The sequence below is a fragment of the Ylistrum balloti genome, unplaced genomic scaffold (assembly GCF_031769215.1).
Source record: "Ylistrum balloti isolate Yb309-2 unplaced genomic scaffold, AGI_CSIRO_Ybal_v1 Utg370262, whole genome shotgun sequence".
Lineage (NCBI taxonomy): Eukaryota > Metazoa > Mollusca > Bivalvia > Pectinida > Pectinidae > Ylistrum > Ylistrum balloti.
The window spans coordinates 1-17,590 of record NW_026782206.1 but is presented as its reverse complement, the minus strand read 5'-3'; the positions used below and the strand labels follow the sequence as shown (position 1 = coordinate 17,590).

The 17,590-nt window shown below is 36.9% G+C and overlaps 1 protein-coding gene across 1 annotated transcript in view; it reads left to right on the top strand.

Moving 5' to 3' along the window:
• LOC132552612 (poly [ADP-ribose] polymerase tankyrase-1-like) overlaps positions 1–17,058 on the top strand; it is a 41,141-nt gene extending 24,083 nt beyond the window's left edge. The window contains exons 5-27 of the mRNA XM_060216801.1: positions 97–191; positions 414–480; positions 572–758; positions 996–1,111; positions 1,303–1,394; positions 1,726–1,804; positions 2,636–2,807; positions 3,434–3,513; positions 5,494–5,645; positions 6,000–6,066; positions 6,726–6,824; positions 7,267–7,486; positions 8,053–8,162; positions 8,472–8,594; positions 8,924–8,989; positions 9,217–9,347; positions 9,872–10,206; positions 10,748–10,842; positions 11,016–11,084; positions 11,735–11,918; positions 12,322–12,430; positions 12,681–12,837; positions 13,131–17,058. Coding sequence (XP_060072784.1) covers positions 97–191; positions 414–480; positions 572–758; positions 996–1,111; positions 1,303–1,394; positions 1,726–1,804; positions 2,636–2,807; positions 3,434–3,513; positions 5,494–5,645; positions 6,000–6,066; positions 6,726–6,824; positions 7,267–7,486; positions 8,053–8,162; positions 8,472–8,594; positions 8,924–8,989; positions 9,217–9,347; positions 9,872–10,206; positions 10,748–10,842; positions 11,016–11,084; positions 11,735–11,918; positions 12,322–12,430; positions 12,681–12,837; positions 13,131–13,217 — 2,892 coding nt within the window. The 3' untranslated portion in view covers positions 13,218–17,058. The remainder of the gene's footprint in view (positions 1–96; positions 192–413; positions 481–571; positions 759–995; positions 1,112–1,302; positions 1,395–1,725; positions 1,805–2,635; positions 2,808–3,433; positions 3,514–5,493; positions 5,646–5,999; positions 6,067–6,725; positions 6,825–7,266; positions 7,487–8,052; positions 8,163–8,471; positions 8,595–8,923; positions 8,990–9,216; positions 9,348–9,871; positions 10,207–10,747; positions 10,843–11,015; positions 11,085–11,734; positions 11,919–12,321; positions 12,431–12,680; positions 12,838–13,130) is intronic.
• The last annotated feature ends 532 nt before the right edge of the window (positions 17,059–17,590 follow it).

Sequence of the window (17,590 nt, the reverse complement as noted above, 5' to 3'; positions counted from 1 at the left end):
TTAGCTTTTTTTATTTTAAATTGATAAATCTTTAATTTATAATTAAGATGCTTTCTGTAGACAATCTGTACTTTACTGGTGTTTTTGTTGTTGCAGTCTACGCCCCTACACTTAGCAGCAGGTTATAACAGAACTCGTATTGTAGCACTTTTACTACAACATGGAGCTGATGTCCATGCTAAAGACAAGGGGTAGGTATTTGTTCTACTGTGTTGCCAGTTACAATGTTTTTATATTAACCAAGTTAAACATAAGCTTTCCATTATCAAATAGAATGATTCAAGGACAAAAAGCGTTCTGACTTACAAGAATCTGTGGACATGCATTGCATTCAGATTACCTTCTTGTTATTTTTCAAAGATTTATATTTCAGATTGGTTATCATTACTAATGTGCTTTTGTTTGTTTCACAGAGGCCTTGTTCCACTCCACAATGCCTGCTCATATGGCCATTTTGAAGTGACAGAAACACTACTTAAAGTAAGTACCAGTACTATTGATTTTTGAAAGTTTTGAAAAACATTATTTTTATGCAAAATTTCAGTGCTAATTTTCACACTTTGTTTTGAAGGCCGGAGCAAGTGTCAATGCCATGGATCTATGGCAATTCACCCCTCTCCATGAAGCTGCATCCAAGTCCCGTGTGGAGGTGTGCTCTCTCCTCCTTGCACATGGGGCTGACCCCACTCTTGTCAACTGTCACTCCAAAAGTGCTATAGATGTAGCTCCTACTCGGGAGCTACAGGAGAGGCTACAGTGTAAGTATTCTTTCTCTGTAACATTGAACCACACAATGGAGGAAATAATGAATGTACAGTGAAACAGATGCAGAACTCCTTTGATATTGAGTTTAAACACAGAAGTAGTTTAGAAAAAGCTGTCTTCTTATATTTCACCTTGGAAGGAAATGAATCATTAAGCTGATTTGAAAGAAGGATTAAAACTGTTTGTTTATATATAAGACATTCACAAAAGATTTTTTTTTTTTTTTTCAGATGAGTTCAAAGGTCACTCATTACTGGAAGGTTGTCGCCAAGCAGACCTGACAAGAGTTAAGAAATACATGGAAGTTGTCAATATTAAACACCCTTACTCAGGAGACACAGCATTGGTGAGACATTTTCCAAAGTGTTGTAATTGTATATAACTTTTGATCTAAAGCATGTCATTAAATTACAGTACTTTATCTGTCCTGAACAGAAATAAGTACAAAGAAATATCATCAGTCAAAAAGCATTGACTGAGAGAAAACTATCGTTTCATTATGATCTAAAATTCATCGTGTGATTTCGTTATTTGTAGCACTGTGCTGCCTCCTCCCCCTTCCCTAAGAGAAAACAGGTAGTGGAGCTCCTAATCCGTAAGGGAGCTAACCTCAACGATAAAAACAAGGAGTGAGTATACCATGGTCATCTAAATACATATAAATAGTGGTTTGTGGTAGGTTAGTCACATTTTCCAATATTGAGTGTCAACAGCCCTGTCTTTGTTACTGTCTGCTCTTGACAAATGTTGAGTGATACAGATATTTTTGTCTTAGCCTTGTCTATTCATAAAGTTTGAAAATAAAAGGCAAAACTGTAATCCAGAAACTTTCCCACTCTGCTAAGTACATTAGTGTATGATTTGTCTTTTGATCTTTGTTTCGGAGGACATTCTGCTCCACCACACATCTTCATATTTACAGGGTTTTGGTTTTGTCTAACACTTTCCCTCCTCTTTCAGTTATGTCACCCCACTACACATAGCTGCTGACAAGGCCCATTATGATGTTATGGATGTCCTACTGAAACATGGGGCCAAGGTAATGCTTTTTACACTCACAAATTATTGTACCATAAAAAGAAAAATATATGAATTCAAAAAAACCTTTAAGATTTTAATTTGATATACAAAGATTTGTTTCCTATCTGTGTCACTGTTACCAGTGTCTGTGTTCTTATTGGCTAGTCCAGATAAAGCTAGAGTGGGTCAGATACTTGAATTTGATGATATATGGGTGACAAGGTTTTAACCCACAATTATATAGTGGTCCTCATAAAGGAAATTTTTGTAATACAATGGAACTTCTTCAAACCATGGATGGGACATGAATATTTGGCAGGATTAGGGAGGGTTCGGTTTGTTGAAGTGAAAAAGTTGACCAGCACACACTCTGATATGATTTAACCGATTCCCCTCAGTACATTACATTAACCATTCAACATTTACACTCCATATGTCCAGCTGAATATAGAGAAAAAAAGTTTTGATAAATATTTTGTGAAAAAAGAAAGAATATGTTTTTATTGATCAGTACAAAAAACTTCTTTTCTAAAACAACACTTGATTAATACATCAGTTCTGTATGTGTTCAGATATTGTGTTTTATGTTTTTTTTTTTACGAACTGAAATTTTTTTTGTAGTATCAGATGATTCTTTCATTTGCATATTAATACAATTTTTGTATTTTGTATTGTTTTACTGTATATTGAGAGGGTTTAGAACATGTAAGAATAGAAACTGAAACAGATTATTCTGACTTAAGTGCATTAGATGTGTGGACAATGGAGAGAATAAATCTGTATTAACTGTACACAAAGTCTGTTGATAGATGATATGTACTTACCAGTCTAATAATGTTTTAATGTACAGGTGAATGCCCTGGACAGTCTTGGACAGACAGCTTTACATCGAGTGGCTCAGCAGGGCAACATGCAGGCATGTCGCCTACTTATGTCCTATGGAGTAGATCCTGCCATCGTCTCTCTCCAGGGCTACATGGCTGCCCAGCTGGCTACAGAGAACATTCAGAAGATGCTCAAAGGTAATATTAGACATAGCATCTATGGTCTCCAGTAATATTGCAGAAAAAGTGCTGTGACTAAAGTATATATAAGGCTAACTACTTGTGTCGTTCATAACTCCTGTTTGATTGTTCAGAATTAGACAAATATCTTAATACATGTACAATGAGATTGTACCAATACATAGAAAGCTATGAAATTACCTTGATCTTGAAAGTAATTTGTTTGGTAAGTCCTAATGATAAATTGAAAGGAAATTAGATCATTTTTGTTGGTCAGTAATGTTATAGATCCTACCCTGCTGTTTAAGATAACTCCACTTCTTGACTTGATATGATGCAATTGCAAACCAAAGTAGCATCATTAACTGTTATCGATAAGGAATTTTTCTATGCCATTATTACCAATGGGTCTGGTAACATCACAGAGGATGTAATGCCAAATGTTTTCTGTCAGAAAGATTTTTTAAGATTTCAGACTTTGATTTTCATCTCTTTCTTTAATATCACTCCTAAGAAATGAAGAAACATTTAATAATAGGTATCGAAATGCAAAATCTATTTCTTGATTTAGTACATGGTTAAGAGTCATGTTAATTGTACAGCGTTGAAGATATTATAATCGAGATACCATGATATGATTACAGAAGACCCCCCAGTGGGAGGAACAGATGTGGACATACAACTGCTGGAGGCTGCCAAAGCTGGGGATATCGAGGTCATCAAGGTCAGTTACAAACTTACAGGGTAGTCATACTAACCAAACTCTAAGGTCACAGGGTAGTCGGGTAGTCATACTAACCACACTCCAAGGTCACAGGGTAGTCATACTAACCACACTCCAAGGTCACAGGGTAGTCATACTAAACACACTCCAAGGTCACAAGGTAGTCATACTAACCACACTCCAAGGTCACAGGGTAGTCATATAAACCACACTCCAAGGTCACAGGGTAGTCATACTAAACACACTCCAAGGTCACAGGGTAGTCATACTAACCACACTCCAAGGTCACAGGGTAGTCATACTAAACACACTCCAAGGTCACAAGGTAGTCATACTAACCACACTCCAAGGTCACAGGGTAGTCATACTAACCACATTCCAAGGTCACAGGGTAGTCATACTAACCACACTCCAAGGTCACAGGGTAGTCATACTAACCACACTCCAAGGTCACAGGGTAGTCATACTAACCACACTCCAAGGTCACAGGGTAGTCATACTAACCACACTCCAAGGTCACAGGGTAGTCATACTAAACACACTCCAAGGTCACAGGGTAGTCATATAAACCACACTCCAAGGTCACAGGGTAGTCATACTAACCACACTCCAAGGTCACAGGGTAGTCATACTAACCACACACCAAGGTCACAGGGTAGTCATACTAACCACACTCCAAGGTCACAGGGTAGTCATACTAACCACACTCCAAGGTAGTCATACTAACCACACTCCAAGGTCACAGGGTAGTCATACTAACCACACTCCAAGGTCACAACCACACTCCAAGGTCACAGGGTAGTCATACTAACCACACTCCAAGGTCACAGGGTAGTCATACTAACCACACTCCAAGGTCACAGGGTAGTCATACTAACCACACTCCAAGGTCACAGGGTAGTCATACTAAACACATTCCAAGGTCACAGAGTAGTCATACTAAACACACTCCAAGGTCACAAGGTAGTCATACTTACCACATTCCAAGGTCACAGGGTAGTCATATAAACCACACTCCAAGGTCACAGGGTAGTCATACTAACCACACTCCAAGGTCACAGGGTAGTCATACTAACCACACTCCAAGGTCACAGGGTAGTCATACTAACCACACTCCAAGGTCACAGGGTAGTCATACTAACCACACTCCAAGGTCACAGGGTAGTCATACTAACCACACTCCAAGGTCACAGGGTAGTCATCACTAACACACTCCAAGGTCACAGGGTAGTCATACTAACCACACTCCAAGGTCACAGGGTAGTCATACTAACCACACTCCAAGGTCACAGGGTAGTCATACTAACCACACTCCAAGGTCACAGGGTAGTCATACTAACCACACTCCAAGGTCACAGGGTAGTCATACTAACCACACTCCAAGGTCACAGGGTAGTCATACTAACCACACTCCAAGGTCACAGGGTAGTCATACTAACCACACTCCAAGGTCACAGGGTAGTCATACTAACCACACTCCAAGGTCACAGGGTAGTCATACTAAACACACTCCAAGGTCACAGGGTAGTCATACTAACCACACTCCAAGGTCACAGGGTAGTCATACTAACCACACTCCAAGGTCACAGGGTAGTCATACTAACCACACTCCAAGGTCACAGGGTAGTCATACTAACCACACTCCAAGGTCACAGGGTAGTCATACTAACCACACTCCAAGGTCACAGGGTAGTCATACTAACCACACTCCAAGGTCACAGGGTAGTCATACTAACCACACTCCAAGGTCACAGGGTAGTCATACTAACCACACTCCAAGGTCACAGGGTAGTCATACTAACCACACACCAAGGTCACAGGGTAGTCCTTTTTGATAGATTTGTACATGGAAGCTTAATTATGGATTCTTTTTATTAGTTTTTATTCACTTTGTTTATTTATAGCAACTGTACTGAAGAATTTGCTGTGATGTTTAAATTTTGAAACATCTCTTTAACTATCCTTTTGGTCTTTTATTAGAAGCTTGTTTCGGCCAATCCCCAGTCAGTAAACTGCCGAGACCTTGATGGTCGACACTCTACACCACTTCACTTTGCTGCTGGATACAACAGGGTTGGAGTAGTGGAGTTCTTTCTACAGCATGGTGCTGATGTACATGCCAAGGACAAAGGGTCAGTCTTTATTTGGTTCCATAGTGAAGAAGTAATTTGATCAATGTGTGATTTTGCTTGATGTGGTGTTGAAGCTAAGTTTAAATCTGAGAACTTTCTAATGGAAGGATAGAATTCAAGATACCAGCAAAAGAGGATTATGTTTTTGCCACAGCAGTTTCTGTTTATGATCAAGAAATTACATGAAAACATTACATGAAAATGCCCTAACAATTTCAGTCTTTATATTTCTGGCAAAGAAGATGTTGCTTATGAGATAAATATTATCAATATTTAAAATGTTGTATCTTGTTTGTTAGTCCTTAATTAGTATGAACAGTAATTAATTACAATTTTGTTAATTTTCCTTTTCAGTGGTCTGGTACCATTACACAATGCCTGTAGTTATGGACATTTTGAGGTCACAGAACTTCTTATCAATGTAAGTCTTTAAGAGATCTAACAATTTTTTTTTTTATATTTAAAGTTTTTAAAAGGAACTGGTACAGACTGTCACCCAGTTTTATTTATGGGAGGTTTTCTTTAGGAAAGCATTGCTATAAGGAAATATCTTTCCCTTCAGATTGTCTGTTATTCCATTTAAGATTTCTTTGGAACAAATTTAAGTTCAATGGTTCCCTTCAGGAAATTTGTACACCTGGGAATTGAGTTCAAACAAAATTTTATCCTGAGTGTTGAAAGGTATCTAGAATACAGCCCAGCAGTATCATTCATCTATCAACCTATAATAGAAAATTGCTTAGTTCAAAACAAATTTGAGTAGATTTTGTCATTTGGTGTAGAAAATTCTGAAGCCTGTTGTGATTTATAGACTAAAGAAGTAAGTTATCCTTTATCTTGAAGCAGAGGGTTGGACTGTAAGATGGAAATATGTATAAATATCAATTTACATATAAAGTTAAAATCATCTCGAGAAAATAATTGATGTAACGGAGCAACGAAAGCATTGCTTGTTATCTCATTCAGTATTATTATTCTAGACAGGTACCTTATAATATAACAACCCCTCAAGTTTGATGATATTGTGTCACATATTATTCACGTTTGGATATTATGCACATGTTGTTGACTCTCTTACAGCATGGTGCTTGTGTCAATGTTGCTGATCTGTGGAAATTCACACCTCTTCATGAAGCAGCTGCCAAGGGCAAATTTGAGATCTGCAAACTTCTTCTCAAGGTGAGATATTGCTCATTTTAACGTATAAATTTTTGAACTCATTCAATGGAATTGTTAATCAAACTTATAGATGTACTTTTTATGTGGTTCCGTTTTCTTAGTGTCTAATTAATTTTTTCATTGGTTTTTTTTTTTGGTAGGTGAAAGTATTATTTTAAAGTGTGTCTGATGTAATCAATAAACAGTAGACTAGCTGTTGTATCATTAAAGAAAAGTCATGTGACTAACTGTTGTATCATTAAAGAAAAGTCATGTGACTAACTGTTGTATCAATGAAGAAAAGTCATGTGACTAACTGTTGTATCATTGAAGAAAAGTCATGTGACTAACTGTTGTATCATTGAAGAAAAGTCATGTGACTAACTGTTGTATTAATGAAGAAAAGTCATGTGACTAACTTTTGTATCATTGAAGTCATTTACTTTACTGTTATACATAACAGCATGGTGCTGATGCTAATAAGAAGAATCGAGATGGCAACACACCACTTGATCTAGTCAAAGATGGTGATCAGGACGTGGCTGATCTGCTCCGGGGTGATGCAGCCTTACTGGAGGCAGCAAAGAAGGGGAATTTAGCTCGTGTGCAAAAGCTAGCTTCCCAGGAAAACATAAACTGTCGTGATACACAAGGACGCAATTCAACTCCTCTACATCTTGCAGGTAAGATCTCGCACTTCAGTTCAAACCTTCCTTTTGTCCTTCACAGAGTGTTAATATTCCTTTCACGTGTATATACTGAGAAAAGATGACTAAAGGTTGAAAAGTGACCCTAGTGACAGTGAATAGAAGGGAATTTGTCTATCACTGAATTGAGCCATTATCTTGTTCTGATACTTCCTCATCAGAGTAGATATAATGGACTTAAAACCAGGCAGTATTTTCAGGAATTCAACTTAAACATCTGGAATTTGTTATATATGTAACATGGGTAAAGAGATATTACTAGCTTCTCTAGTGAATGTCTGTGTAGTTGATGGATTCTAAAGATTGTCTGCATTATTTTGTGGTAGTAATACCTTGTGATACAGCTTTTACTAGACTAAATAACATTTTTATGTCTGCATTGTTTCTTGCTAGACTAAATAACTTCTGTAGGTAGTGCCAGTTTTAACAGACATGTGTCTCTCTTTTCTCCCTAGCCATTCTGTTTACATAGGTGTTGAGGTACATTTCAGGAAGATTACTCATTCTATGTTATGCAAATTGCATTATTGATTTGTTTTCAGCTGGCTACAATAATGTTGAGGTTGCTGAGTTTTTACTGGAGAATGGTGCTGATGTCAACGCACAGGACAAAGGTGGTCTCATACCCCTCCATAATGCTTCTTCTTACGGCGTAAGTACCTAAGTCATGTACCTCTTGATAAAATGCTGGTACCTCATACCCCTCCATAATGCTTCCTCTTATGGAATGCCTAAGTCATGTACTACTTTATAAAACTGTGGTACCTCTACCCTCTGCTTCAATCTTCTGAAATATGCATAATTACATTGTTTTTAGTTCAGACAAATAATTGATCTTTACACAATACTTCAACTTTTTCAAGAATGATTTCTCAGGACTTAGAAATATATTAATCTTGTTTCAGTACTAGTATGAAGAAAGTGATCGTATGTATGACAGTTTGTTGTCCTCATTTTTCAGCATGTTGATATAGCAGCCCTGCTGATTAAGTTTAACACCTGTGTAAATGCTGTAGACCGATGGGGATTTACCCCTTTACATGAAGCAGCACAGAAAGGTCGAACTCAACTCTGTGCCTTGTTGGTGAGTCAACAGTTTCAACAGAGTGTAAAATTAATTTTAATAGAATCAAAAATATTCCATTTGTTTACAACTTTTTACCTCTGACAATGATCCCCAGTATGGGAATCAATGAAAGAATCATTGGTTTGTTTCTGTACGATTTTACCAGTGTACCCACTCAGACATGTTGGCATTTGTATTCCCTAGAAAGGAAGGGAATCGCGCACCCAAGACAAACTGGGATTTGTACATTCAAATATATGCACACAAGACAAATGTTTCACAAAAGACACCAGTTTATTTGTATTTTCAAAATCATACCTTAACCTGATGTCTTTTTGTTACACTAGCTTGCACACGGAGCAGACCCAACAATGAAGAACCAGGAAGGACAAACACCATTAGACCTTGCAACAGTAAGTGTTTTATTTTCTAAATCTTGCCATGCTGAAATACTGGATGTCATAGAAACAAGTTTGTGTTATCGCTGCAGTATGTGATTTTTTGTTCACATTAAAATTTGAAATTGACAATTGCAGGACTCTATGAATTAACCTATCAGAGGATTTTTGTGATTGGCAGTGCAAGTGTATGTTGGTCTATTGCTTTAATTGTTAAATAATTATTGTTGTTGATGTTACAGGCAGATGATGTTAATGCGCTGATACAGGATGCCATGCCCCCCACCACACAACCCCCAACCCTCCCTAAATCACAGGTTACCAGTGTTAATACCACCAACACCAGTAGTGCTAGTAGTTCGTCAAATAACAGGTAAACAATTATAGATAAAGGAGGGCGGGATGTTCTTTTTAATTAATAAATAATGATAAAATAAAGCAATATGTTTGGTATGAATAGAAGTCTTTTTTTAGGTCATCTGACCCAAAGGGTCAAGATGACCTATAGCCATCATGCTTCGTCCGTCGTCGTCCGCCGTGCATAAACTTTTCATTCAAACAACTTCTTCTCAAATACTAGAAGGTCTAGGGGGCTAATACTTGGCACAGAGCATACTGGCATGGAGCTCTACCAAGTTTGTTCAAATGAATGACCTTGACCCACTTTAAAGGTCACAGGGGTCAAATATCTTGTATCTAATGTCAGATGACCGTTAAGGCCCATGGGCCTCTTGTTTTTCACTCTTTTTTTTTCTCATTTTATATACATTCTTGTACCGTTCTCACTAAAATTATCAAATTTCTGTAGGAGCTGCTTATAATACCAAATAAGTCAGCAAGATCATTAGTTGTCAAGTTATGATTAGTATTTACTTAAGATTGTCTCTTGCTTTGCAGTTCAATGTTCAACAGTACTAATGACAATGGGACGGGTATGTCCTCACTGGGAGCTACAGGAGGAATTTCACTGCCAGTGTCACCACAGGTGGGAGATGGGGCCATGGAACGTACAATGGCTGAAGGAGAACGTAGTATAGAGGGTGTTAGTGTGTCCTCGTTCTTAACCTCAGTGGGACTCGATCAGTTACGAGATATTTTTGAGAAAGAACAAATAACAATGGACATTCTTGTGGAAATGGGCCATGATGAACTTAAAGACATTGGTATCAATGCTTATGGCCATCGCCACAAGATTCTCAAAGGTGTGGAGAAACTCATCTCCGGAAATAAAGGTAAGTTGTATGGCTCAACTAAATCTGAATGCATTTGTTTGTATAGTGAATAATGTGACCATTATATGATATATTGAATGATTTTAAAGATTTGTTATAGTCTAAATGGTCATGTTCTCCTGTCATTATTATATTAATTACAAGTTAGTCATGCTAATTATTACCAAGTTACTACAAGTGAAACAGACATATTCAGGCTGTATTCTATACACTTACCATCAGAAAAGTGTTAAAGAGTATGTAATAAATCAGACTATCATCCTGGAATTGGGAGTGTGTAGTGAAGAAATGTGATTATTTATCGTTGTTGAATAAAACACATTAGAGTCATATTGATTCTTCTGGTTAAATTATCTTTGAGTTACATCTTGTTAGAACTAGCGACTGATGTGTAGTACCTCATAAAGAACCTTGAAATGTATTCACTGCTTCAGGTAGGAGAGTACATAAGAATAAGGTCACCTATAGGTCAAAACTTTTATAAAGATTTTACTTTTAAAAAACCCAGATATCCAGTTAAAACATTTGTATCTCACCATAGGTCAGTCCTCCATATTGGCAGCAGTTCCACACCAAGGTACTGTCCTTGTTGACCTACAGCCAGATGACCCAGAATATATATCTGTGGAGGAACAGGTAAGCATACTGTAAAGGTAGACTTTATTACAAATTTTCACCAGATTTTTCTTGTAAATATGTAATTTATAATCCTATGAAGTGATTTAAGTGTTGTTTTACAAACACATGTTTAAGTCAGTGAATCTGAACCCTGGTCAGATAATACTCACCTGAGTGATATTTATTTGCAGATGCAAAGTACAATACGAGAACATAAAGAAAATGTAGGAGGAATTTTCAACCGTTATAATATTAATAAGGTAAGTTGCAAGAAGAATCGATTCTTAAATTATTTTCTCAAACAGAAATCATGGAAAGTAAAAGTTCTCATCCTGAGTAATTATTCTGAGATTTCTCCATTAGGTCATAGTTATAGTGCCTTGCAGCAGAAGACTGTTATTCTAACCATAGGTATATTCTAATACAGCTGGGATCCAAAAACTCTTCAAAGAGGGTGGGTTTAATTGACAGCAGAATTTTCAGACTGTTGGTCTAAATATATGTTAATAGTATAAGAAACTTTAGGGACAGCATGGGTATATGAGTACCATCAGTATATGAAACATTGTAAGACAATTTTTACAAACATTTTGCCACTTGTGTATAAAAAGGAATTGAATTTTTAATTATAACGTAACTATCATTTGTACTTACACACTTAGAGGTCCAGGTGCTTTCCATGGTTTATTGAACAATTAAATACAATTAAAATTTATTCAAATATTTTGCTCTTTCAATTAATTACAAAGAGGGACTTACCACATGGTAAATTATAAAAGGAAAATATTCTACAAAGATGTGAGAATGGTGTGTTAATAAGAATAATATGGTACACAGGATGTGAAACATAAATTACCAATGATGCAGATATAAGAAAAATTAATGTATTGTTCATATGATGTAATCACAGATCCAGAAGATCAGTAATAAGCGCCTTTGGGGTAGATATTGTCATCGACGGAAAGAAGTCTCAGAAGAAAACCACGGCCATGAGAATGAACGCTTACTGTTCCATGGCTCACCTTTCATCAACGCCATTGTACACAAAGGCTTTGACGAGCGACATGCTTATATTGGGGGCATGTTTGGAGCAGGTCAGTAGTTATATCCTAAAAAGCCATTTTGGGAGAAAGGCTATGTTGGTATACTGCAATTGGCTACTTTAATGTAATGCTAACATTCATATCAATCTATCAGTTGAATGCACAGACCAGTGTTTTCCACACAAAAAAATAATTCTAGGAATGTTTAAGCATATCTTAGGAATGGTTTTTACATGGTAAATATTTTGATATCTGAAATGAAGTGAAATGTGATAGCTGCTAAATCATGTGAAAGCATACATAGATAGCTATCAGAGCATATGAAATCATACTTAGCTGCAAAAGCATATGATTGATGGCGATATTATATAATTTTAAAAGTAGTCTCCAGGTTTTGGCCTGTCATTAGAACTTGTTATCAAACTAAAGCTATAGATTTCAATGTACATTACAGGTATCTACTTTGCTGAGAACTCGTCCAAAAGTAACCAGTATGTGTACGGTATAGGCGGCGGTACTGGTTGTCCTCTTCACAAGGACCGGTCTTGTTACATCTGTCACAGGTATATCACAACTTCTTTTGCATCAAAACATATGGAATGCATTTGTAAATTTATGAAAATGAAATGTTTCCATTGTTAGCAAATGGGAATGTCAATATTGAGTCTTGAAATGAAAATTTTGTATTTTCTTACTAATTAAAAGTTTAAAACAGTTTTCAACAGATTGATTTATATTTACCAGCTTATATCAACCCAAACAATTTGATTGGAAGTTACAACAATGTTTCCATGTGTATCTGTTATGTTGTAGACAACTGCTGCTGTGTCGAGTGACACTTGGAAAGTCTTTCCTTCAGTTTAGTGCAATAAAGATGGCACACTCACCGCCTGGCCATCACTCTATTATTGGGCGGCCAAGCAGTGGAGGCCTTATGTATCCCGAGTACGTGGTGTACAGGGGAGAACAGGTAAGATAGAATCTGTATCATAGACTATATATTATTAGTGATTCCTTCAGATGGAAACATTGATTTGAACATATTATCATATTTATTTCAAATATAATGGGAAGGAATCATGCTTGTGTTGTTAATAACTTTTCCATGCTGAATGTGAAGGAAGATAACTTTATACCAGTGCAAGGCAAGAGATATAACTAAATTATATTACATTTTTAGCATTAGTTACAATAGTGTTATGGATGTTGAGTGCTGTATAACATATCAATAAATTTAAAACCGCATGTATTTTATTTTTGCAGGCTTATCCTGAATATCTCATCAGCTTCCAGATTCTTAAACCAGACAGTCCAGAATCATCAACCACAGCAACGCCAAAGAAACCCTAGGTATTCTAGGACTCATTCATAACAATCAACTGTAGGCAATGTGTGATAGTCATATGGCATCTCCTCAGTAGAAATGGATCTGCAAGGACACATAAAACCTGGACCTATTAGGACACCTCAACAAAGTCAACTATGGACTTGTAAGGACACATCTAGACCACAGATCTGTCAGGATACCTAACAAGGCCTACCATTGACCTGTTAGGACACTTGTAGCAAAGCTGATCACAGATCTGTCAGGACACCTAACAAGGCCTACCATTGACCTGTAAGGACACTTGTAGCAAACCTAATCACAGATCTGTCAGGACACCTAACAAAGCTGACCATTGACCTGTTAGGACACTTGTAGCAAAGCTGATCACAGATCTGTCAGGACGCCTAACAAGGCCTACCATTGACCTGTAAGGACACTTGTAGCAAAGCTGATCACAGATCTGTCAGGACACCTATCAAAGCTGACCACTGTAGGACACCTGTAGCAAAGCTGATCACAGATCTGTCAGGACACCTAAAAAAGCCAACCACAAACCTGTTAGGACACCTCTAACAAAGCCTACCGTTAACCTGCAGGGACACAAATTTCACCAATTACTTATTATGACTCATAGATCTAACAAAGTCGATCATTAATCTGCTAAGACACATAAATCTAACAAAATCGATAATGGAACAGCCAGTGCACACAACTCTAAAAAAGGCGATCAGGACCTGCTATGACAAAGATCCAACAAAATCTACTGTGGACCAGCTAGGACACATAGATCCAACAAAGTCAACTGTGGACCTACTAGGACACATAGATCCAACAAAGTCAACCGTGGACCTTCTAGGACACATAGATCCAACAAAGTCAACTGTGGACCTACTAGGACACATAGATCCAACAAAGTCAACTGTGGACCTTCTAGGACGCATAGATCCAACAAAGTCAACTGTGGACCTTCTAGTACACATAGATCCAACAAAGTCAACAGTGGACCTACTAGGACAGATAGATCCAACAAAGTCAACTGTGGACCTTCTAGGACACATAGATCCAACAAAGTCAACAGTGGACCTGCTAGGACACATAAATCCAACAAAGTCAACAGTGGACCTGCTAGGATACATAGATCCAACAAAGTCTACTGTGGACAGGCTAGGACACATAAATCCAACAAAGTCTGCTGTGGACCTACTAGGACACATAGATCCAACAAAGTCTACTGTGGACAGGCTCGGACACATAAATCCAACAAAGTCTGCTGTGGACCTACTAGGACACATAGATCCAACAAAGTCTACTGTGGACAGGCTCGGACACATAAATCCAACAATGTCTACTGTGGACCTACTAGGACACATAGATCCAACAAAGTCAACAGTGGACCTGCTAGGATACATAGATCCAACAAAGTCTACTGTGGACAGGCTAGGACACATAAATCCAACAAAGTCTGCTGTGGACCTACTAGGACACATAGATCCAACAAAGTCAACTGTGGACCTACTAGGACACATAGATCCAACAAAGTCAACTGTGGACTGGCTAGGACACACAGTTCCAACGCAGTTGATCATGGACTTTCTTGGACACATAAGACAAAGTCAACTATTGACCTGCTACAGGATTAATTTTACACAGACCGACTGTGGACCTAACAAAGCCAAACTGAGTCATGGAAATTTTGCAAGAGTGAGGAATTCCAACATAAGAAAATTTTTATAGGAAATGATAAAGTTTTACCTTATTCATACAGAGTAACAAAATGATTGAAAGCAGCTTCTGTTTTCACATCACTAAAAGTGATTTAAAAGGCAGAAATTCCACTCCAAGATAAGTTGTCCTAGTTCTGTTAATGCTTTGCATATCAGTCTGATCATCATCTCATGTTACACTGATCTGCAAGGTTTACAAAAACCTCATATTTTTTAAGCCAAGTTGATTTTTTAAATGCAGGTAAGCCGCCATAATGATTTTTTGAAATTCAGTACAAGGTAAGTTTGAATTTTCTTAGGATACAAAAACTCTATTGAGAATTTATCCATGTTCTCAGTAGTTTCACCCATATAATGGAAAGTACAATACATATGCATCACTGAAGATGGAATGCCTATCTGTAAATTGTCCCATCTATGTTTTGGTTCAAATTATTATCATTAACTTTATTCATGACATTGAATTTTTATGAATCGCTTATCGCCTGATAGCATACTACTTGGTTTTAGTAGTGTTTTTTAAGTTAAGATTAACAAGAGGCTCAAAACTTACAAGGATACTATTTGTTTTTAGAATCTTATGTGGTGGGACTACACTGTTGAAATTACACTGTGTTTGTGCGTGTGTGAAGTATTGTTTTTCGATAGTGTTACTATGTATCTCTCACAGAGAGTAACTGTGCCATGTTTTCACCAATGCAATGTTCAGTATGTACAAGTGTTCTATTTTTGAATCTACTGTATATGAAATATGTTATAGGGCATAAATGAGAAAATGTTAGCCTCCTCACACAATGGAATGAATTTCCTACCCTGTACATACCACTCTTCTCTGTATATATTGTAAATATGTAAATTGTGTCAAATGATCATATTTTTCTCACTAGAAATGCATAATTTTCTGTCATCTTGCCAAATTCTCCTGTATGGTTTATTTATACTCTTGAGAAATAAGTGTCAGTTTTATTTTCATTGACAAAAAGATCCATACAGAGCTTAGTGTGAATCTCCTGATATTGATTAGAATATACATAAAGGCTGTCTTTTAATCATTGACTTATTGTTTTTTATAGAAAACAAGTTGATTTTAAGTTGTGTGTACTGGTAATTGATGCTTGTAGCCTCGTGTTTCAGACAGATGAAATAGTCCATTACTTTAAGGCTGATGTTAAACATGTGAACTTGATACAATTGGATCTTTCATCATGCAGTTGACAAGGGTTGAAAAAAAAATGTTTGCACACTATACAAAAAAATGAAAAAACATTTGTATGAGACTCTTAGTCCTAACCATTTAGGATATGATCTTATTGAAGTCCTGTAATTAATGGGATAACTGTTTCAGATAACAGAAATATGCTACTTAGTTGGGAAAACATGACAACTCTTTGGAGTTTTGACACTTTTGAAACTCCAAAAATTCTGCATGAGGACAGATTATCAACAAGTTTGCAGAGATTATGTTAAAAGAAATATCATTTACAACTCATGCATTGCTTATTAAAAAGTTGTAGAGCTGTTGTTATTAAGAGAAAGTAAATCATTCAGTTATCACTATATTGTTAGGCTTTTGTTTTCACCAGAAACTCTCACTGTTACAGCTACACAACAGTATCGTACTAGGTTCTTAACAAGTTTCACAAAGAGGTACAACACTACCTATACTACTAAGTAGTATATGTCTTACTGCCTTGTTAGCCATATTTATCAACCTTGTAACAAATTGCTTGCAATTAAATTGACAAATTATAGCTTGGAGTATTTCCATCATAGGTGTGTATAAATGTATATTGTAAATTGTGTCACTGTTCGTAGGTGAGAGAGAGCAATGCAATGTAATAGTTTAAGAAAAGGGGATATGATTTTTTTTCTGCCCTCTTTAGTGCATTTATAGTATGTAAAATGTATATTGGAATGTCAAGCGAGAGGAGATGTTGCCAGACATGTGTGGAGTGTGACAGATGGTGCGATTGAGTGTGTACAGTAATTTAACTCTGTGTTGTATATAGTCCTGCCCACTGTGTGTATCTAGCTGCCGTTTTAAATCTCTTGACTTCTAAAGGCTTCCTATACATCATTTTGTCACATGTTTTAATGTAACTACTCAATAATAAACCAACTCTGTTGAAGTCCAATATTACTACTGCCTTTTGTATGTGATCATGACCAGTGTTATCAATCTTTCTTGGTGTCATCAAATTGCCCTACATCCCTGGTCTGTGGTCCATCTATAAACAATCCTTGTTATCACAAAGTTTCATGGTGACCTATCATGATCCTCTTTTGTTTGGTGTCATGTGTCAAAATAATGAATTTAAGTCTCCACTCCATAGTGCCATGACGGGCAGGGCCAAAAGTGGTCCAATTGACTCAAATTTTAAAAATCTGTTTCTTAACAGATGCTTTTCATAGATGGAAGGATCTTAAGGGACTTCAACAACACTGTAAATTTCATGGCTCCCTTCATTATGTTATTGTGAGTGTAAGGATTGACAGCTTGAGTAAAGTTTGCCTCAGACAATGATCAGACAGGGCAGAGCTATAATACATATTAAAACTTCATTCAAGTAGATGCTATCAGCAAGTTGAAATGTCAAAATCCAAAATCCTTATGTGTTTATTTTGAATATTGATACATACTTTAAATGTATGCACTTCAGGCACCTCTATTA